At 43.7% G+C, this 23,212-nt stretch overlaps 1 protein-coding gene across 1 annotated transcript; it reads left to right on the top strand.

Moving 5' to 3' along the window:
- The first annotated feature begins 81 nt into the window (after positions 1 to 81).
- On the top strand, positions 82 to 21,929 carry map3k9 (mitogen-activated protein kinase kinase kinase 9). Its single transcript, XM_079528482.1, has 11 exons — positions 82 to 808; positions 2,166 to 2,579; positions 6,221 to 6,401; positions 7,877 to 8,025; positions 8,393 to 8,568; positions 9,084 to 9,324; positions 14,790 to 14,912; positions 16,207 to 16,351; positions 17,149 to 17,261; positions 18,735 to 19,499; positions 20,203 to 21,929. Exons 1-11 carry the CDS (start codon positions 397 to 399, stop codon positions 20,643 to 20,645), a joined length of 3,162 nt encoding a protein of 1,053 aa, XP_079384608.1. The 5' UTR covers positions 82 to 396; the 3' UTR covers positions 20,646 to 21,929.
- Positions 21,930 to 23,212: the final 1,283 nt, after the last annotated feature.

Raw genomic sequence — 23,212 nt, 5'->3', positions numbered from 1 at the left:
GATTTAGCACCCAAAAGCTTTTATTTTGAAGTCCACCAACCGGAAGTCAGTATTATGTAGGCATGAACTGACGATCGTGTTCAATTCATTTGAGTTGACGGAATACTGTGGCACAATTGGCTTAGAATAAAGAGTATTATGGAGTTCCAATGCTGCGAATGGGCAGTCTCCTGTATCAGAAAGAATGATCTTCAATGTTCTTCTCGACAAGAGTGAGCAAACGGATGAGAAGAATGCAGCAGAAAGAATCTTGCTATTTTCAGCAGCGACTCTGCGGGATTAGCTGCAGTGGAAGAAGAACCCACTAGATCCAGTATGCAGGGTGCTCAGACCCTCGCTCCCCGCGTCAGGTGTATGCGCCTGCAGTGATTCAGGTCGCCCCTATGGATCGCTTCAATGGATGTCTTCAAACCTGCTTTGGACGATAGCGTGAGTCCCAAGGCTTGTATTCCTTCATCAGATGACACCGACGACGCAGATGTTTTTCGCTGGCCAACACCGGAGCACGCCGGCGGCATCAACGCCGCACCGGCTGCGGCACCAGCCAGCCCCGGTGGTTTGTGGACGGCGGTGTTCGACTATGAGGCGCTTGCGGACGACGAGCTCAGTCTGCAGCAGGGGGACCTGGTGGAGGTCCTGTCCAAAGATTCCCTGGTGTCGGGAGATGAGGGATGGTGGACTGGTATGATAGCGGACCGCGTGGGCATTTTCCCCTGTAATTATGTCAGTATTGGAAATGGCATTTCGGAGAAAATACGGGACACTTCAGAGCAGCAGTACCCCGACTACCCAGTCCCCAATCTGCACTGTGAGTATCTCATATTGTGCTTCATACATACTGAGAAAATGAAATTAGTAAGTGACTTTAATGTTAAGTTCCAGTACATCTAGGCCTACATCCTTAATTGTTTTTGGTCTGAGAAACCCACATCGAGAGTGGGACTGCTATGTCATGTTGGTACTATAGGCGCATTGCACTTCTGTAGGCCTGTAAATACCAAAGCATCCTCAGTGAGAGCCATCCTCAGCACCATTATTCATCATATTGCATGCCTGTCAAACAAGGCAGTCGGCTGCGCTCCATCAATACACCCCGCCTTGCTGCTCGAATTTCATTGCACATTGTGCGTCGCATCCTCAGCAAGCCAGAGCAGCCCGGCGCTACGTCACTGCCTGCCATACAGGCATACACATCCCTTCCCATATCTTCATTAGATACTGTGTGAGTGAGCCTTTGTCATCATGCTCTACTGAAGCAATGGCATCAATTAGCTTGCGTTTACCTTTGGGTACAGATACTGGTGATGCTCCACAGCTACTGGAGCTGCAGGAGAGCAATTATGGGTTAAATTATCGAATTGTGTCTCTGGAAAAAAAATAGCTTATGCTGTTAAATGCCAAGCCAAGGTCCTGGGCTCAGCTATAGATCAAGTAGACATAAGCAAAATCTGCTACATTGTGCTGCACTAGAGCTACATGTGAAAGCACTCTCATTCTGATTGGCTGTGGAAATGCCTTTGAGCATACAGATTCAGTCTTGTATCTATTGCCCATCTCCTGGTTATTGGTCCATGTAATATTTAATTTGACCAATGCATTTTAACCCTGATATCAGATGATGCATGTGAGCTACATAGATTTGCTATTTTTGATAATTATTTACAAACGAAAAGAGAGGAAAATAGATCTTAAGTGGTTAAGGCTGCATTCCTTATGACTGGGATGAGATCCCTTGTTTGGGTGTGTTGTATTACTTCCACGGTCTTTGCTGTTTGAACATTATTTCTATTGCTCATGCTCAGAGGCAGCTGACCTACTTTCACATACCATACCACCTGAATATTTATCAAGGTCAGTCTGCTTATATAGGGCCTGGTAGGAAATATTACACAACATGAATATACTATACAGATAGTATAGTAGGATACCGGTAGGTATACTATACCTACTATACAGACACAGTGCCTCCGGCAAGCAGCAAGTCGGCAATATGCTCAAACATAACAATAACTTTGGACTCATGCACTGACGATAAATATCTATCAAGCAACATGTCTCTCATTTTGACTATCTTGAGCATCCATCAGCTGGTTGAAACCGAAACTGAATTTTGCCCTGCAGGATCAATAAAGGTCTACATTTCCTGTGTCTCCTCTCACCCTCAGTGCTGGAGATCAACTTCTCAGAGCTCACCCTGGAGGAGATCATTGGCGTTGGTGGTTTCGGCAAGGTGTACCGCGCTCTGTGGCGTGGCGCAGACGTTGCCGTGAAAGCGGCACGCCGGGACCCCGATGAGGACGCTCTACAGACCCTGGAGAGCGTTCGCCAGGAGGCCAAGCTGTTCGCCATGCTCCACCACCCCAACATCATGGCCCTGCTGGGCGTCTGCCTGCAGGAGCCCAACCTGTGTCTGGTCATGGAGCTGGCCAGGGGCGGCCCCCTCAACAGGGCCCTCTCTGGGAAGCGCATCCCACCATGCACACTGGTGGACTGGGCTGTGCAGATAGCTCGTGCCATGCTCTACCTCCACAGCGAGGCCATTGTTCCCATCATTCACAGGGACCTCAAGTCCAGCAACAGTAAGTCATCTGTGTAGTGTATGCCGATGTATAGTGGAATGCTCTGCTGGTGGCGATGGCCTATATGCAAAGTCATTGTAGTTTTTGTGATTAAAATAACAAGATTTAGAATCAAAACAACACGACCTGCAACAACATGCATAACCCTGAGCTAAAAAGACAAAAGAATGCTCCATGATTTTTGTAAAGGCAGCAGGATGCAAAGGGGTGTAAAGGAGAAAAGGGCACTGCATGCATGTATGTTTGTGGGTCTGTTTTAATCTTTCATTTTACTCTGGGTCCCCTAAATCCCAAGCCTATTACCAAGGATTTGTCCAGTTATCTGCCCCAGCATTCCTATTGGACGCTCAACAAACATGTGCAAAGAGCTTCTTGTTTGCCACTGGTCTATCCTCCAGTGATTAGCAGAGGCCTTTGAGTACCATTGACTGCTTCTGAGTGTTAAAGCCAATCTAACTAGTTCACATCCTCGTGTGAACTAGTTAGATGGCCCTTTTAGGTGGCCCTTTACTTTTGTATTAATAATGATGTTAATTGGAATTCGTGTACACAAATCAGTGTCATTCACATCAACATAACTACAGTGGCCCTTTTAAAATAATATTAAATAAATGTAAAAGACAATGTAGCTCTCAAACCCACAATATACAAACTCTTTATATCCACTCAAAATCCATCAAAATGAATGGATGGATCCAGTGGTGTCTATTAGCTTCACACAGGCAGACGCACAGATACACAAAACACAATCTCTGCCTATCGGCATGGCAGTGATCATTAGACCGTAAAACATTAAGTGATATATAGAAACCATGTCTCTTAACATTAACATTTTGAATATAGATAAAGGTTTTGCTTTAATGCAGGATATTGCTTGTGTTTATGTTGATAATCATATTAACTAAAATCTTAAGAATAGAAGAACAACAATTCTTCCCCTTTATGTATCAGTGTAATTTAACTTTAAAGAGGGTGTACGTGATCCATCTCTGCAGCTCTTTAGTAAACAGGAAACACATTTTCAGGTTTGGATACCAATTTTATCCAATCCAAAGAGAGAGCCCCAATAGATGATTTATTAGTTCCAATTATCTCTGCTGTTTTTTTCCTCAGGACTTAAAATTTCACTTGTTACTTCTGTATCCTGTGTACAGCAAGAGTTCTCTCTCCTGATTGGATAAAACTGGTATCCCGACCTGAAGATTTATTTTTTGAAAGCTAGAGAGTCAGGGAAACTGACTGAACAAACACTATAGCAGCAGTTTTCTAGATCAGGCCCACTTGAAAATCTCAAAAGCATTTGCAGAAATGCAGCCCACCCATATGAACACGGTGGACAGTGTGAATAGAGTATTGATCAATCAAATGCGATTTTGATAAACATATAGATCATGTTTCGGATTGGATCAATGGAACCAACATAGTACACTTGTTTACAGTGTATACTTCATTGACCAGAGTCCCACCCCCAGAGCTCTATTCTTAGCCTAGTTTTTTTCCCCCTCCACGACAGATTTCTTTGCTGAAAATAGCCGATCTACAAGCTCACTGTGTTGTTACTTGTTACAGTGTTACACAATGCATTGTAAGCTTGTACATGTGATATTTTCGCTACACCGCCACACCATCAACAACTCGGATCGGCCTGCACGTATAGTCATCTGCAGCCGAGTCTGCCTCTCGCATATTGGTCTACTCAGCCACAGCAGAAGCTGTGCCAAGACCTAACTCCCAGACACAGGATATCTATGGTCTTCCGAGACTGCGCTGTCGATGAGTCATGGCACATTTTTAATTGGGGGCCCACTTGCGATGCCAGTCCACAGGTTGGGATTGGGAATCGAATCGCTATTTAATTATTACTTGAACCAAAAAATATCACTTACGTTCCCTTTAAATAGAGTTATAGTATTGTCTCTCTTCCATTCAAGTCTCTTTGGTTTATTTACCATGTTATCAGCTTGCTCTGTGTTGCCACCAGGGTAATTGTGCTGCCAACTCATTGCTTTGGTCTTGATCACTGTTCGGGTACACTACTCTACTCAACACTGGTCGTGTTGTGGTTTGGGTGAATTAGGCTCTCTCCTGCTGTCTACCTCTCCCTCCCTCTCTCTCTGTTGCGTTGAACGCGTAGCAAATGTCCAGGCTATATGTGGACATATGTGCCCAGACAGCCCCACAGACACCACCCATCCACCACAACTTGAACTTTTTATAGTAAATTATGAACACGCCACACACACAGGACTGCAGTATTTGTATCTAGTATTTTGCATTCAAATGGATGGAACCCCTCCTTGAGTCTGTTACACTTTACTAATCCCTGTGACAGAGGTGTGGCTATTATTCCATAATCCATACGCTGTAGCCTACTTGTCTTGTGCATACCTGATACTATGGTACAACATCTAATCAACACCTGTGGCTAGAACGTGAGTACTGATTTCAGTACTCAAAGTACCAATCAGTGCCAATCAATACAGACTAAACGTCTGCTCTCACTGGCTGTAAAAATCTGTATTTTAGCAACATGCATCAAATCCTTGGAAGCATCAGACATGTACTTCTGCTGACGGGGGAAATGTGGTGGAGAGCTGAGTTGGGTGGTTTTTTTAGATTACATGTGGGTAAAACAAGCTTATGAGGCAAACTATTAATCTTCCCAGTGACAAGTCACTGAACTCAAGAACAGAGTTTTGTGTTACAAAAAACAAAAACAAATCTCCTTTGCGTTCATTCTCTTTTTTTATATCTAATCCTTTCTGTAATTAATCACTGAAAACTTCTCATCAATTAATTTGTTTATATCTTGAGAGGGCAATACTCTTGGGTAATTAATTAACCGTGACCCACCATACCTAACATCTGCCATTTGGTGGATTCTTTTATAATTTGTGCATGCAATTGTAGCATAGGTGGCCCCAGGGGGGGGATGGCAATTGGCCATGGACAGTTTTTTTTGTGCCATGCTTTCCTTGCAGCACATGTTGGGATTTAGTTTCTTTGGAACAGTAACAGCAGAGCCACATGAGCAGCAGATGAAGGGTCCCTTGATGTTCACCACAGCTTGTAGACACACCCTCCCTACTGAGTATAGCCACAGCAGATGGCCTGGCATTGTACAGCTGAATGGGGGAGCCCATGTGTTGTTGGGTGGAGAGAGCAGGTTTTTCTCTTGTACATGGAGATTGAGGTGTTTTCTACTGCTAGAAAACTGCTGCTAATTGCACTGTTGGCATTGATCAAGTCCTGTATTTTTCATCTGTGCTCTTTTCTGTGTCCTAATAGCTCAATATTTGTTTCCTCTCTTGTTTATTTTCTTTATCTCTTCTTATCTCTCCTCTCTTTTATCCTTCCAATCCTTTCATCATGGCCTCCCACCAACTACACCCTGTTTTGTTCATTTCCCATGTTGTCCTATCTTTGCATTTCCACATACATTGTTTTTACCTTCATGGTCGGACCCTGCCTGCTGTACGACTCCCAACATTTCAATCCTTGGTTCTTATCACCCTCCACCCCCCATCCTCCAAACTGACCACCACCATCAACCACCCTCATCATCATACCTCCACCACCTCCTCCTCCCCTCCTCCATCATCTCCTCTCCTCCCTCTCTTGGATGCTTTGTATACCACCAGTACTAATCCTTGAGAGGGTTGAGATGGACGACCTTAGTAACAAGACTCTGAAGATCACAGACTTTGGCCTGGCGCGGGAGTGGCACCGTACCACCAAGATGAGCGCCGCAGGCACCTACGCCTGGATGGCTCCCGAGGTCATCCGATCATCCACCTTCTCCAAGGGTAGCGACGTCTGGAGGTGGGCAGAAGGGGGACAGATCAGATCAGCTGCAAACGGCATTTATTGAGATGGACCGTTTGTGAAAATACAATAAACATCCAGAGAAGTGTTTGTGTTGCATTGGTGTAGTTCGTAGAAGAACATGTTGATAGCTAACTGTACAGCAATTCACTCTGTATTATTTAAGACTCGAGTGCCTGTGTAGCAGAGTATCAATGCCTGAAGACCAGAAATCTAATATCTCCCTTGGCCAGGAAATTCCTCTTTTGACGATTGGTAGATATTTCTGTGGGAGGGTGAATGTTGCAGTGGCTCTGCCTGAAGCCCAGTATCTCCTTTGGCATTTAGGAAGTGCCCTCTGGATGAGTGGTAGATGTTTGGTTTCCCACACGCAATAACCGGGTTCTAATCCACGTGGTTGCACCTGTGTGCCCTGCATATTGAGCTGCATTGTTAAGAGCCAAGCTCAGTCCACAGGGAGAGTTAGGGGAAATGGTATTAACAGGCCAGTTTAGCTATTTCTGACTGTTGTGGGGTTCCCGCTCTACAATGGGATTAAAGGGACCCGTGATAGGTTGAAAGTCAAGGAGGCAGTGTGCAGTACAGCAATAGTGAAACCCTTTTTGCAGTATCGTTTCCAAAACGTAAAGGTATTACTGACGAGCTACAGATGATAAACTTAGGACAGGTAAGTCACATTTTTAGACTGGGGTGAAACAACCGCTTACATACAGTAGATTATGACAGTAATATGTTTTTGTCAGAAGTTGCAGCCGGAGAGGCAGCATTAGCGCCTCCCCTGGTCGAATGTCGAATGAATGTCAGTTGAAAAATGTAATGCGGTTGTTTCACCCCAGTCTAAAACTTGCCTGTCCTGAGTTTATCATCTGTAGCTTGTCAGAAATACCTTTACTTTTTGGAAACGATACTGCGAAAAGGGTGTTCGCCACTGTTTTTGGACGGCTCAACCCCCTTTCTACCGATGCAGGGATACCTCTATATGGAACCTCTTCTCTGAGCTAAGAGCGTAGGGTGAGGTTCCAAACTGGGCTAGGAACACAGAAGCTGTGGATCCAATGTAGTTACTATTTACTCACCAGCTCTTGTTAATACTTTTCATTGGTTCAATATTTATAAATCCCACAGACAGACTGAACCACTTTAAATCTGTGTGTCCCTATTTTGGGCATGTCATTATACTGTAGGTGAAAATCTTTAAAATTGTCACACAACACATCACATTTTATGCTACTTTTGCATGACACTGTGATACAACAAAGTAATTACAATAATTACCGTAATGAAAAACAAAACATAAAATAGGTAATATGGAGTGTTTGAAATCATGCAATCAACAACCAGCCCTGGGTGTGAAATGGGTGTACTGATGTACTAGCTAATCTACGCATTTAGTTCATACAAAAATCATATCTTTGAATGTTCACATCTTTTGTCACTCTTTTGCTGTTTTTCTTTTAATATGATCAATCAAGCTATGGTGTTCTCCTGTGGGAGTTACTAACGGGAGAGGTGCCTTTCCGTGGTATTGATGGTCTAGCAGTGGCTTATGGAGTAGCTATGAACAAGCTGGCTTTGCCTGTCCCCTCAACCTGCCCAGAGCCCTTTGCACGTCTTATGGAGGGTAAGAAAGAAACCTTTACCCTTGGGGCATTTATTCCATATTCCTTTCTGCATGCTCACACTGTTCTGTTCTAAGACTGTATCTGAGATTTGATTTGTTGGAGCTTTTTCTGTTTGGAGATCTCATCTATTTTAAAAGCCCATCCACTGTCGGCAAACCACTTTTAAAGCTACAGTACTGTATGCTTCAACACCATCCTAAGTGATGAGCTGCAGGCTTAGAGATGCTATTGATGTTTTAGAAGTGTAAAGTATAGTAAGCTTTTTTTTTAATTGCATCACAATAGACTACACACTGACTTATCTTTTCACTGTGTAAAACACTTTGGAAGGCCACGTGGACTTTGATTTAAATCTGTACCACACAGACTGCTGGAGCCCAGACCCTCATTCCCGGCCTCTTTTCACAAGTATTCTGGACCAGCTCACGGCTATTGAGGAGTCGGGCTTCTTTGAGATGCCAGCAGACTCCTTCCACTCTCTACAGGACGACTGGAAAATAGAGATACAGGAAATGTTTGATCAGCTAAGGACCAAGGAAAAGGTGGGGGTTGCTTGCTTGCTCAATTAATAGACTGATTTATTGCTAATTGCTAATTATCTCTGCCTGGCCGGATGCCCGAAGGCCAGAGATAGTTTTCACCCCTGTCCATCTGAATGTGTCTCTGGCACAGCTGGACTGATCAGCGTGCGCACACACTTAGTAGAACAAGAAAGAACTATTTTTTTTTCTTTTCAAATTTGCCTCATGGTGGCGATTTGACCATAGGTCGTACAGTTAATAAAATTGCAATTCCATTTCTGCCTGACGAGATTTTCTGGAGCTGGAGTCCTGAGAGTGTATGGACAATGTCTCCCACCCTCTCCATGATGAACCTAGTCTCTAGAGACAGACTGTCATACCAAAATGCACCTCTGAGAGGCACAGGAGGGAATTTAATTGATTGGATTGTCATAGACTATTATATTAGGCTTACAGCAACTTTGACGTGTTGTTTTAATTGCTGATTTCATCTTATGTTCTAGTATTTATTGCATTGGATATGGTTTGCTGGTTAGGAGCTGCGGTCATGGGAGGAGGAGTTGAGCCGAGCGGCTTTGGAGCAGAAGTGTCAGGAGGAGGCCCTGAGGAGACGAGAGCAGGAGCTGGCCGAGCGTGAGATCCACATCTTGGAGAGAGAGCTCAACATCATCATCCACCAGCTGTACCAGGAGAAGCCCCGAGTGGAGAGCAGGCAGGGCAAGTTCAGACGCAGCCGCCTCAAACTCAAGGACGGAAACAGGATCAGCCTGCCCTCAGGTACTGTGGGCCTTGCCGTATCACTGATGCTTGAATTGCTTGATTTATCCCTGCCATTTTAAAACTGCTGAATTGCACTTTGAGTTGGACATAATGACCTTCGCATCATATAATTAATTCTTACAATGTGAGGTTCACTTGTGGTTATAATTGAGGGGCGCTAGATAGTGTCTGGCTAGCTAGTGCTAGCTAGTCTGGCTTTCAGACATGACGTCATGTGGCAGCCAAGTCTATGGACTTTTAATGTTTGAGTTAAGCAGGCCCCCAGGCTGTGACGTCATGTGGCAGCCACAGTGGGCAGCGGGTGCACCTCACTTCACACAAGTGTGATTTTATTATTGGGCTACTACTATCATCCCCTACTCGGGGACCAGTTGGAAACGATGTAAATCGGGACTGATGCAAGTGGAATACCTCTTGTGCCAGCTCTCAGATTACTCCATGTACCCGTTGTTAGAATACCCAGTGTGGTATCCGCAGTCACTGGCCTGCAATAAACCTGCAGAAACTGTTGACATCGTGTTGATGTGTTGACATCGTGTTGATGATGTACATATGTGAATAGAGTTTGAAAAATCACACCCGTGTGAAGTGAGGGGCGCTCTTATCATCGTACATCATCATGACGTAACATGTCAATTTTATTTTATTTGTAGGCAAATACTGATTTGCTCAGACACATATGACGTAAATTCTCCATTCATTGACAATGGGAATTTAATGTTTGTGTAAGACGAAAATCTACACTAATAGCCCCTCAACAAGCACACAAACCTTGGCCAATCCGTCGGGTTGTCCAATCAAGTCACCCGAAGCCTACACTCCCCCCATAAACAGACTGATATTCGGTGCCTACTCCACAGACCCACGATACTGATGTTCTTGGTTTTCCGGTTCTCAGAAACCGTTGGTCCAACTGAATTCCCACTTGACACTGCACACCGCCGAGTTTGAGGTCGGACTGTTGGATGATGCTTGAGTAATGCCAGAGACAAGGACCTCTGACCTTTAGATTTCCCAATGATCTCACAATTATATGATATATGATTGTATAGATAGGATTGATAAAGTATATCATCCACACTATCAACTCCTGGGATTTTGTAGCCTGGTTAACTGGACCCAGCTAATGCATGGTTGGCTGTGGGAGTATAGCGCTGACAGACAACCCCTTCAGCCAATCAGCGTAATAAAAAAGTGACATCGTCTCCAGTCTAACCAGCTATTTTAATCGCTCATTTGTTAATTGCGTGGTCTTCTTTCTCTCAAGTTTGGTCATCAGTGTTTCTATGGCTTATTGGGCATATTGCGTATAGCTTTTTCTTTGTTGCTTATGAATTGACCCCATCTTATCGCTGCTTGCAGCTATATTTGTCTCCACCAGGCCGAAGGCATGGGGAGAGAGTATGTTTTGCACTCTGTGTGTGTGTGTGTGTGTGTGTGTGTGTGTGTGTGTGTGTGTGTGTGTGTGTGTGTGTGTGTGTGTGTGTGTGTGTGTGTGTGTGTGTGTGAGTGTGAGTGTGTCCTTCCTTCCTTCCTTCCTTCCTTCCGTCCGTCCGTTATCAGCTAATCTCCGGCACCGTTGGCCCGATCCATGCCAAACGTTGCACACACACTCCCTGGATGCCAACAACGAACCTCTGCCCCAAATATTCTTCACTGGCCTGTTATAGCGCCACCATGAGGCCGATTTAGGCAAAACACATTTCTGTACATTACTTGTACACATTTTATCCATACATCACACAATTCGGTATACACTATCTTCATAGTCATGTGATCAACACGGATCTGCACCATTTCCCATCTTCCATCCTGATTGGCTAAGATTGGCTTCCAAAGAAGGGCGCTGCTCTTGTGGCGACCAGCAGCAGGTTTTAGTTTAAGGAGTGTCTGTGCATCGTTTTAACTGTTTATTATGTTTGTCTTGTCAGAACAGGCCTAGAGTTTTCGAGTATTTATTAAGTCATACTTATAGCTCAGGAGGCTGAAAGATGGAGTTTCTAAGAATACTACTTTTGATGCTTTTAATGGCTTTTGCATGGAGTCACCAACATTCACAAACATTTCAGTACTCGCGGGAGTTTCTCCTAAATTTACAGTGGAATCGTCTTGATGTCTCGAGCCTCGATGCGACACTCTCTTCACAGACTTCCAACTTTAATACAGGAATAGTCGGAGATTCTGTGAATGTAAGAGATGGCCACAAGAAATCGGCTTACATCAGGAAAAGAGGAAAGAAGGGTGGCGTGCGTCAACGTCTAAGGAAACAGACGGAAAAAAACCGCGTCCCACTACCCTCTATAATCCTGGCCAACGTCCAATCCTTGAGGAACAAAATGGATGAATTACATGGGAATATCAGTCATCTACGCGAATACAGGGATGTCTGCTTGATGGCATTCACTGAAACTTGGCTTACTGACTCTGACTCTGACACGTCATTTGACATCAGCGGCTTAGGATCGCCTATACGGCTGGACCGGGACAGTGAGGTAACACACAAAACACAGGGAGGAGGGGTGTGCCTATACATTAATCGGAGATGGTGTAATAACTTCACCGTGCGTGAACGGTTATGCACGCCCGATATAGAGCTCCTGTCCGTGTCGGTGCGGCCCTTTTATCTCCCAAGGGAATTTCCCCAAGTGTTTATCACCGTTGTTTATATTCATCCAAAAGCCAACGCGGACATCGCAGCGAACACCATCTTCAGAGTGACACAGTCATTGCAATCTATCTCCCCTGACGCGCCCAACATAATTCTGGGAGACTTTAATCATTGCAACTTGAAGAAAACTCTAAACAGCTTTTATCAATATGTCAACTGTCACACACGGCGCAACAAGACTCTGGATCTATGCTATGGCTCAATTAAAGGAGCATACAAATCGGAGGCGGGCCCTGCTCTCGGATCTTCTGATCATAACATTGTACACCTTCTACCCGTTTACAAGACTGTGCTAAGGAGGGAGAAGGTGCGGAAAAGACAGGTGAAGATCTGGAATGAGGATTCCTCTCTTGCCCTGCAGGGGTGCTTTGACTGCACAGATTGGTCTGTGTTTACAGAATCATCTGATAATATTGATGAAATCACAGACGCTGTGTGCAGCTATATATCATTCTGTGAAGACAACGTTATTCCCACTAAGACTGTTAAGGTTTTTCCTAATAGCAAACCCTGGGCATCATCAGCCCTTAAAAGCTTAATCCACAACAGGAAAAATGCCTTCAATGAGGGTGATCTACCCAAGGTTAGGGAACTAAATAGAGAGATAAAGTCTGAAATAAAAAAAGGTAAACTCAGGTACAAAAACAAAATCGAAGCTGAGCTGAGCAGTAACAACCTCAGGGAAGCATGGAACGGCATGAAATCTATGACAGGGGCAGATGATAAAGGCCATAAGCTCATCTCCATGCCTGGGTTTGACTCAGATGTACAGCTGGCCAATGAGCTAAATAAGTTTTACCTAAGATTTGAGAATCAGGACTTTGCTAATAAAATTAATGAATTAAAAAACGAGACTAGAGCCCCTCCAGCCCTAGTAATTGACAAAAAAAGTGTGGAAAAACACCTCAGACACACTAAGTCAAAAAGTCCAGGGCCGGACAATATATGTGGCAAGGTTCTCTCTACGTGTGCTGAACAGCTCTGCAGCATTTTTCATTTTATTTTTAACTTATCTCTTCAACAACAGCGGGTCCCTAAGTTATGGAAACAGTCCACAATTGTCCCAGTTGCCAAAATTAGAACCCCAAAGTCATTAAATGACTTCAGGCCTGTTGCCTTGACTTCATTAGTAATGAAATGTTTGGAAAAGCTAGTCAAAGATAGCATCCTAAAGCAGGTGGAGAAATCTCTAGATCCCCTGCAGTTTGCATACAGGTCTGGAAGAGGTGTAGATGATGCCACTATCACCCTACTGCATTTCTTGTACCGCCACCTTGAGGGGAAAAAAACACAGGCCAGACTGTTGTTTGTCGATTTTTCCTCTGCCTTTAACACGATCCAGCCACATCTTCTAGCCCAGAAGCTAATCAGTTATTTTAAACTGGATCTTAACCTTGTTGGCTGGATCATAGACTTCTTAACTGTTAGGTCTCAGTGCGTGAGGGTAAATGAGGTCCTGTCTTCTCTGTTGCTCTCCTCCACTGGTTCTCCCCAAGGCTGTTGTCTCTCCTCACTACTGTATATTCTGTATACCAACGACTGTTGTAGCAATCACCCTAACAGGTATATTGTCAAATTTGCTGATGACTCTGTGATTGTTAGCCTTCTTGAAGACAATGAGGTACAGCATGGGCCAGTTGTCAATGACTTCATATCGTGGTGTGACAAGTCATTCTTACAGTTAAATGTGACCAAAACAAAAGACATGATCATCAGCTTTAGAAGGACTCCTCCCAGTCCTGCTCCTACACTCATTAAGGGCACAGAAATTGAAATTGTAGAGAGCTATAAATATTTGGGTGTCGTTCTTGACAACAAACTCTCCTTTGACTCTCATGTTGCCTCTACATCAAAAAAAGTCCAGCAGCGTCTTTTTTTTCTGAGGAAAATGCGTTCTTTTAATGTCTCGTCTGTGATGATGACTCTTTTCTATAGAAGTTTTATTGAATCTGTTCTCATGTTTTGTATGGTTGCCTGGTACGGTAATCTGACCCTGGCAAACAAGAACAGGCTCAGCAGCCTCGTCAAAGTGGCCAGTAAGATTTCTGGGAGAACCCAAGCCCAACTCATAGAACTGTACAAGAGGCAGATGCTTAAAAGAGCCTCCTCCCTCCTGGAGGTATCGGATCACCCACTTCGGTCTGAGTTTGAACTGCTGCCCTCAGGTCGTCGGCTGAGGGTGCCCACTACAAAGACTAATCGGTTCAAACTATCCTTTGTCCCGGCTGCTATTCAACTGCTGAACAGCAGATAGCACTTTATTCTTGCCTCTTTGCACATACTGCCCACTAATGCACTTTTGCTGACTTTGCTACTTTGAATGTCATGAATTCTCTGTCTCTAGTGCCCTGTTCTTAGATCTCAGTCTTGTATTGAATGTTGTTGTTGTGTGTATTTTTTACTATGATCTGGCTGCAAACCAATTTCCCGCAAGGGACAATAAAGCTAACCTTGAACCAAAGCTCACATGATTGGTCCGTTTCGAACAAAATGTCGCAAATCACAAACACAGTGTGCAATTTCCGTGAAATTATACACGCACATTTCCACTAGGCCGAGGACGACATGCCACTCATTATTTTCCAAATCAGGCTCTGCATTTCCTCAACAAAAGAACATTGTTGCAATAAACAAACAAACAAACAAACATGTTTATATTACTCCTAAACATTTTGCCAAACATCTCACACAGTCCTATCCTCCTGGTGGAGACCTGTGCCCAGAAGGGCACTTTTTCTAGTTATTATTATTGTGCTATTATTGAATGCTAACAACATTCCTGGTCCTGTCTCAGACTTTCAGCACAAAATCACAGTCCAGGCTTCCCCATCACATGACCGGCGTAGGAGTTTGCTTGGTAGCAGTTCCAGCCCACCAAACAGTCCTGCAATGCTGCCCCGGCTGAGAGCCATCCAGCGTGAGTAACATTTCATGTTAAAATCAAATCAAAACAGAATATTGAATTGACTAAATTGCATCAAAAGTATCTTCACTGTCTTTGACCATGGATTTTAGAATAGAATCCATTAGTGCATTGCCCATTCGACTTCACACACTCAATACAACCCCTCAAGTGTCAGTGAAGTCGATTAGTTGAACACGAGATATGCAAAGAACAGACACCAGAACAGAGAACTTGACTTCTTTGCAGACAGTATAAAATACTGTAGATAGACTTGTGCAAGGGACAACCACCTCTTCTTGAACACCAGTTGGTCGTATTGGGCTATTGAGGTGATTAACTGAATTGATCAAATACAGCCATCATTGTTTGATGTCTATCCCTGGACATCTTCCAATGCCCACTTGTGGCATGCCCCCTAAGTGTGAAGTCGATCAGATGAGTGGTTCACGCAACGTCACGGCATACGCATGCCCATACCGAGCAGGCTAGTTCTGCAGAAACCCTGATCCGATCGACTTCACACTCGGCACTGCACTCCCTAAGCTCCTCAACAGCACTAGCGCCAAGTGTTGATCAGATGAGCGATTCTTGTGAAGAACCGACAGACATACAGTACTTACATACAGACATACAGTACATGCATACTACATAAAGAGATTCATCGATTTTATAGTTAGATTTCATAGTACTTAGAATGGATTGGTATACACTTTACAGGACAATGCTCTGGCTTCTCTTGCAGCGATTGGTGGGTAATACCTACTCTGGGTATCATCCTGATAAGTTAACAGATCCATTCTAATACCGACCAAGGAATTTAGAATTTTTTCATTCATTATTACTTGCGCAAGCAGAGCGCACAAGTACTGTGGTCGGCTGGATCAAAAGTGGTATGCATGGTATGCGTGGTTACAATTGGCTGTTGATGGTGACGTAATTAAGATATGTTTCAATGTTGAGTGGGTAAAAGGTAACGGATGTTTGTATAGATGTATGTATGTATGTATGTATGTCGGTAAGAATGGTGGTCCCTTATTGGCTGTTGACGGTGACGTAACTAAGGTACGCTTCAAGGTAGGTATATATTTTATAGAGGGGCTGATCGTAAGTTCGTAGAGGTGGCAGTACTTGCGTGCTCCGCTTGCACACAAGTAGGCCATGTATGGCCTACTTGTGTACAACGCGCAACTTGGCACCTCGACAGAGTGCATTTCTAGTTTATAACTACAATACTTTAATGTTTGACTTTTGATTTAATTCATCTCCTGAATTAAATCCTCTTAAAACCAAACCTGTTGTTGTGTAGTCACCCCAGGGGAGGGATGTACTGCCTGGGGTCGGAACACTGGCTTCCTGCAGGATGAAGATGAAGGGGAGAGGAAAGGGTCCAGAAAGAAGGGCCGGGGAGCCCGGGGGTCCGGGCCGTACAGGGAACACAGTGCTGATGCCTGGTAAGAACCTCAACTGTAGTGCTTCATGGGTGAATATTGTGGTTGGAATCAGTTTTCGTTTGATTCAAGTCAACTGCACAATCAGTCAAATGCACAATCAATGCAATGCCTTGGATAAAGGCGCTATATAAATGCACCATTTACCATTTACCATTTAACTGCTGTTCAATTGCTATTCAATTGCTATTACAAGTAAGACGCGTGCACGCGGGAAGCGAACGCAGCTGTTGTGGCAGTCTGACACACATACACATACACACACAGAGCTTTTCTTTCCTCTTAATTTTTTATTATTATTTTTTATTCTTTAAAAAATATATATATATATATTAAAAAAAATGCGTGCGTGCGTGCGATGCATGTGCATGCGTGTGTGCGCGCATGTGTGTGTGTGTGTGTTTTTGTGTGTGATACAGCTGCGCCCTCTGGTGGCGGGCAGGTGGTGTTACAGCGTGACACACAGACAGACACACACACAGACATGATCTGCTGGGTCTCATAGTAAATGCTCATTGCGTTCGCAACTAGTGTTAATTCTTATTTACTTGGGATTCTTTTTTGGGATTCTTTTTCTTGGTAAATATAGTTTGAAAATATTATCTATGGAAGAAGATTCATAGTATTTGACTTCAACTGAGCAAAAATCAACCAACAATTCTTGAGTCAAGAACACTATGTAAATTACTGTATGTAAATTGAGAAAAGGAGAGTAATAACAATCAGCCCTTTATTGGCCATGCAGTGCTACTGGTGTTACAAGACAATGCTTCTGATTGTTTCTTTTAATCATCTGTCAGTGTCAAGCCCCCTCACGAGGGCAGCAGGCAGCGGTCTTGTAGTGCTCCTAACCTGCGGAGGTCACCCAGACACAGTCCAGCCGTACCCGGAGTGCCATGTCTTGTGGAAATGGGTGAGGAAGTGTGGTGCATCACTAATTGTGTTTCCAACAACCTGTTTTTTTGTGCACTATGGATTTTGTGCATAAATCTCTGAATAGAAACACTTGAAAATTCGAAAACATCTTCATATTTTCACACACACACACACACACACACACACACACACACACACACACACACACACACACACACACACACACACACACACACACACACACATATGCTTGAAGACTGTGGATTTTCGGGCTTCATCAAGAAATTGAAGAAAATGAAACGTGCAAAATGGGAGACACACACACACACACAATACGCTTGAAGACTGTGGATTTTCGGGCTTTATCAAGAAATTGAAGAAAATGAAACGTTCAAAATGGGAGACACACACACACACACACAATACGCTTGAGGACTGGATTTTCGGGATTTATCAAGAAATTGAAGAAAATTAAAAGTGCAAAATGGGAGATACTTAACGAATAGGTTTTGAGGTAGAAAGCATGACTATTGATTTTGCCTATAATTATGGTTTCTGTCCTCAATTTGTTTTGTGTTCCATATAAAGTCAGACTCGATTACCTGTATTTTGCTGGGTTTATTTTCAGTCAAGGACCAATGGTAACTGCTTGAAAACAAGCACTGTGTGTGGCCGTGTGGCTATCGCTGCGCCCAGTGTGGTTCACGACTCACGTTAAACCTGCATTATAAGTAGCATTAAGCTTGGGTGCTCAGGTGGGCAAAATACGACAGAACAGATACTGTACCGGTGAGTCTGGGCCAATTCAAGCATGTGTGCAGCATGTCTGCAACTGTCTGCAACTTCATGATTAAATATGAACAGACCTAGTACTATTACCAGACAGCCTGATTGAAAGAAACATGGCACAGCCTCTGCACAACTAGAGGACTTGCAGCCCAATGGCCTACCACTACCACGCAGTCTGTGTAGTGTAAAATGTGTTTGAATAAAAGAACATCTAGTAATCTAATAAGTAGTCCAATAAAATGCCTCTCACCTAACTGGCAAAATAGTGCTACCTACTGCTTATTTCATGAACTACGTATGTCCCAATAATCACATAATATTAGTGGACGTGGAGTTTTTCCGGCTTTCAGAAAATTTGCTTCATAATAAAGTTTAATGGAATCCCAGTCTGGTGTATCTTCTCCAAATTCCATTTAATTTCCAGGGTTGGGTTGTTGAGCTTGCATGTTCAATACAATACCTGCCCACAGTTTTCTCCTGATCTTGAAAGAGGCAAGAGCATCAGTCACATTCACATTTAAATGAGTATGCCTAGTTTGGCCACTTTTACTACAGTATGTGTATTTTTAATCCTTAGTTGTCCTTTTTTATACAGTATTGTATATGATAATGTTATGAACCGTATGCAACATGTTTGCCCAGAGCATACTCGGCAGTGAACTGACTCGCACACATTATAACATGTGCAATGTAATTATTCTGTGAAACCTCTTCTTTTCAGAGAATGAGGACTGTTGCATCACTACTGACCCAGTGGCCTCTCCTGCCAAATCCTACCTCTGCATCCCCTTCCACAGAGAGGCCCATCTCCCTGATAGTGAGGGAGGGGAGTACTGCCCCAGTGCCCAGGTTCCGGAAACACCCCCGAGTAGGAAGAGCCCAGGTTCAGCACGGCGCTCTGAGCTTGTCCTGCTGGGCTGTGGGGCTCTGCTTGCGGCTGTCGGACTGGGATTCAACCTGTTATCACTGACCCAGCCTGAGGAGAACATTAAACCGCGATGGGAGGGCTTCTTCCACAGAACAGGGGGCCAGAGACGGAGTACCAGCCCTCCGACACGGAAGCTGTTCAGACGGGAGAGCCCCTCGAAATCGTCCGTGCCCTCGCTGCCTGAACGTGTGCCTCCGTCTTTTACGCTGCTGTCTCTATCGTCCGTGTCTGACTGTAATTCGACCCGCTCGCTCTTGCGCGCTGACAGCGAGGAGTTGCTGGTCTGTCGTCCCTCATCACCCCAGGCTCGGCATTCTGTGCTGCCTCCCATCTCCCATCTCCAGCCCCCGCAGCTCTCTACTGTCAACCCACTGGTCAACATTCACCTCGAGAGTTTCAAACGTAACCCCCGCCAGTCTCTCACCCCAACCCACATACCCTGCCCTCCGAGTTCCTCACGTTGCTTACGTCGGACCCCCTCAGATGGAGCCATCAAGAAGAGCTGCCTGCCAAATAATCTCGAACCATTACCAGAAAAGACAACATTAGAGAACACAGGTAGAGTTCCATTGAGAGTCTGTATAGATGCATGTTTGATTAAGCCTGGTTTCATAGCTCCAAACTAGGGCAGTTGCAAGAGGTGGTTCTCTGTTTAATGCCAAACAGAATGAGGGATGAGATGACACATCATGCATGTATACAGTAGGTTCCATGCAATCATAAACATTGTGCACGTAGTTCCATAATCAGTTATTCAGAAAGCCTGTGGAATCAATTCATATTCTGTCATCACTAAAATCCAAATAATAAAAGATAATAGATAGAGTATATCCGAAATATGCTAATATCTATTATCTTTTCATTCATCCGTTTTGACTAGATTTCTGGATTGTCTATGTTGATGGAGCAATTCACGAGTCAAGAACCACACCTTTGAGAAAGGTTGTTAAGGAAGGGGTGTAGATTCTGGGAGTGTTGCTGATGGTGGATGGTGACCCCCAGCAGGAACCTGAGAAGTGGGAGAGAGTTAGAGAGAGAGGGAGATAGAGAAGAGCAGGGAAAAGAGCAACTATGGATGCAAATGGGGTGGAGGAGGAATGCGAAAAGCATAGAGAATTCTGGGTGGTTTGGGCAGGGTTTAAGTGGTGCACATGATTTGTGTGTAGGGTGGAGACAAGGTGTGGTTCTACGCCTCCTGAACGAACATCTGTTGTCCCAACTCCATTTATCATTGGCTGTTATTCTCTGCTTCCCCCAACAGGTGGTTTCAGGGTTTTAAAGGACGACTGTTCAGGGTTACCCCGGTTGCCTGACCCCAATCTGGTGTTTCCTCCTACTCCGCGCCGTCGATGTGCCCCAGAGCGCCCTAAAACCCTGGACTTCGTGGCCCGGCCACGGCCCTCTCCCCGGGCTCGTTGTGTGGACATGTTTTGGTCCAGAGGGAATGGACAGAGTCTGGGGAACGGAGAGTCTCCTGCCAACACCTCCAGCACAGAGACCCCTCCCACTGTGGAGTTTGGCAGAGATGCGGCCGTGCCGCCCACTCCAATGGAGGCCCCAACACCCTCCCCACGCAAGGTCAAGAACCTGCTAGACCGGCAGGATGAAGGACAGTGCCGAGATGGCACAGTGCCACTCTGCAGACCAGAGGTCAAGTTTCCCAAAGACTCACCTTACCGCTATAGACCAGGATTCTGGTCCTAACCCCTGGATTCTGCTCCTGGATTATTCTGGATTCCTGGATTCTGCTGTTCACAGGGGGTCACAGGGGGTCACAGGGGGTCCTACCTGTTATCCATTAGGACAACATGAGGTGGAGAGAGTTTCCCTTAATGAGGCTTTGGATTCAGATTGTTTGCAGATAATTCACAATTTGTTCTGTCATTAAATAAGTAGAAGTACTGGATTATTTAATACCAATATTAATGGAGTACAACATTTGGATATATCTGCAGATTTTCTGCTATAAATGCGCGAAATCTCTGTCCGTATGTTTGTGTCTGTAGTTCATATATCTCGAGAACCATCTGACTGAACAACTTATATGTTGGACTCATATCTGGACATCCAGTTGTACAGAACCACCAACCTGACCGATATGGACATGCTCATACATCGGACTGATCAACTTCAAGGTAAGGACCTGAGGGTGTGATGCGCCAAGTGGGAAGTCGGTCAAAACAGTGGATCTCCCCAAAATATTTATAAAATTGCAATATATGGAGTACGCTGATGGCCTAGACTCCATATTTGGGCACGCCTGACACAGAACTCCATATATGGACACAGACTTGTGTAGCCAGACAACTATTCCACAGTCCGAATGCTATATAGAGTCTGAAACTACAACTCCAATGCGAGAATTGAAGCTGTCATCTGTTTGTCAATTCCGTTCACGAAAGTATATTTACACTTTATTTTAGAATTTTCATTTATTTTCTTTGATTCTTTTTATTTATATATTAGGACAAATTTGAGTGACTGACGAACCGGAAGCGGGGAGGTTCCGTCACATCCGATTTATCGCTTGATCATTTTCAGAGCTTCCGTGCTCCAGAGTCCAGACTGTATGTAGTCCAGGGGCTGAGCCAGATTTTGGTACCACGTAAGGTGTATTGTATTCCTAATTTCCTACATATCTCTAGTTTATATTTTGGTATGATAACTTCCAATTCAGTAGCTTAATGCCAGTTATTGCCAGTTACCACACCATAGACGACCTATACAAGTAAGACGCGCGAACGCGGGAAGCGAACGCAGCTCGTAAATTGCAATAACAATTAGAATAAATTACGTACTTTAAGGTTTTTTTTTAAGTTTTAAGTAAAAGTTCTTTATTTAGTGTGTGTATGTGTGCATTTTAACATTTTCTTTAAGTTTCTTTTGTACGTTTTCTTTTTTTTTAACGTTTTTTTCTTTTAAAGTTTTTTTTTAAGTTACGTTTTTTGTGTGTGTGTGTGTGTGTGTGTGTGTGTGTGTGTGTTTTTTGTGTGTGATACAGCTGCGCCCTCTGGTGGCGGGCGGGTGGTGTTACAGAGTGACACACAGACAGACAGACAGACAGACAGACATGTTCTGCTAGGTCTCATAGTTAGTGCTCACTGCGTTCGCAATCACTGCGTTCGCAATAAGGCAAAAAAATCCACAATTCATTATGCTTTAAGTAGCATGTGACGTGTCAAACTAGCTTTTTCTTTTCTTTTTTTACTGATTTGGAAGAGTTATACCAAAATATAAACTAGAGACATGTAGGAAATTAGGAATACAAAAATATAAAAGAATTACAGTCACCTTAAGTGGTACCAATTCATGAAAATATCAGTGTTGGCTCCTGCACTAATGTATGTATTGAAAATTGTCAGAGGCAACAGTCTGGCTCGCAAGACTACAGACAGACGGATACAGAAATCGCCATACATGGGCATAAAAAGGACAGACAGATGGATATAATTCTGACATTGGGTACAATGGTGGGGCATGCATTAGGGGCATGCATTATTTCCAACTTGCATTGTTCCCTAGTAGACACCAGTCTAGTTCTTAGAATAATGTGTAAAAGGTTTTGCAATGATCCCTCAAATGTGGTGATACCAAACACTTGTGAAAAAGATAAAACGACAGCATAGGAACTTAATAATATTAAACACAAAAGATAGAATCATTTTTACCCCAAGCATATTTTTCAGCATTTTGTTCTGTAAAGAAAACACCTTTCTCTTTCATTTTAATCTCAAGTTCAAGATTGTGCATTTTATCAAGTGCACTTTTGGAAAAGCGCCATGAATGTAAAGCTGAAGATTTGTCCATTATTGTTTACAATTATTTAAACACTTTCTATGATTATTCATAAACATTCTGCAAAAAACAATAGAAAACCCCCATAAAAAAGGGGAAAAATATAGCTTTTCTGTTACTTGAATTCATTTGTAAGTGCTGAAATTGTTGTGCTATTTGCAAGCAGTTTCTTTAGTCTTTGTTTTGTCTTGTACTTGAATCCCTGTTTTGTACCCAACACCTGCCATCACCTAACACAGCTAAAGCTACCCCAATTGAAGGGATGTTGTGTACACAGCTGAGCACTTCCATTTGCGACTCACAGTTTTAGAATAATGTCCTGCATTGTCTCAATCCCCTGTATGGTACTGTTAATAAGAATGTCTGAGTAAGGCCGGCGGACCTGTAAAACCAATGGCTTTCAAATGATTTTTTACATCAGGCCTTAAATATTATGTTGCTGTAGCTATAAAGTCACAGCCCATTGTATCTTTAAC

Source organism: Electrona antarctica, assembly GCF_951216825.1.
Source record: "Electrona antarctica genome assembly, chromosome: 18".
In the NCBI taxonomy this organism is placed as follows: Eukaryota; Metazoa; Chordata; class Actinopteri; order Myctophiformes; family Myctophidae; genus Electrona; species Electrona antarctica.
The sequence above is the reverse complement of the archived record's forward strand: the minus strand, read 5'-3'. Positions and strand labels throughout refer to the sequence as shown.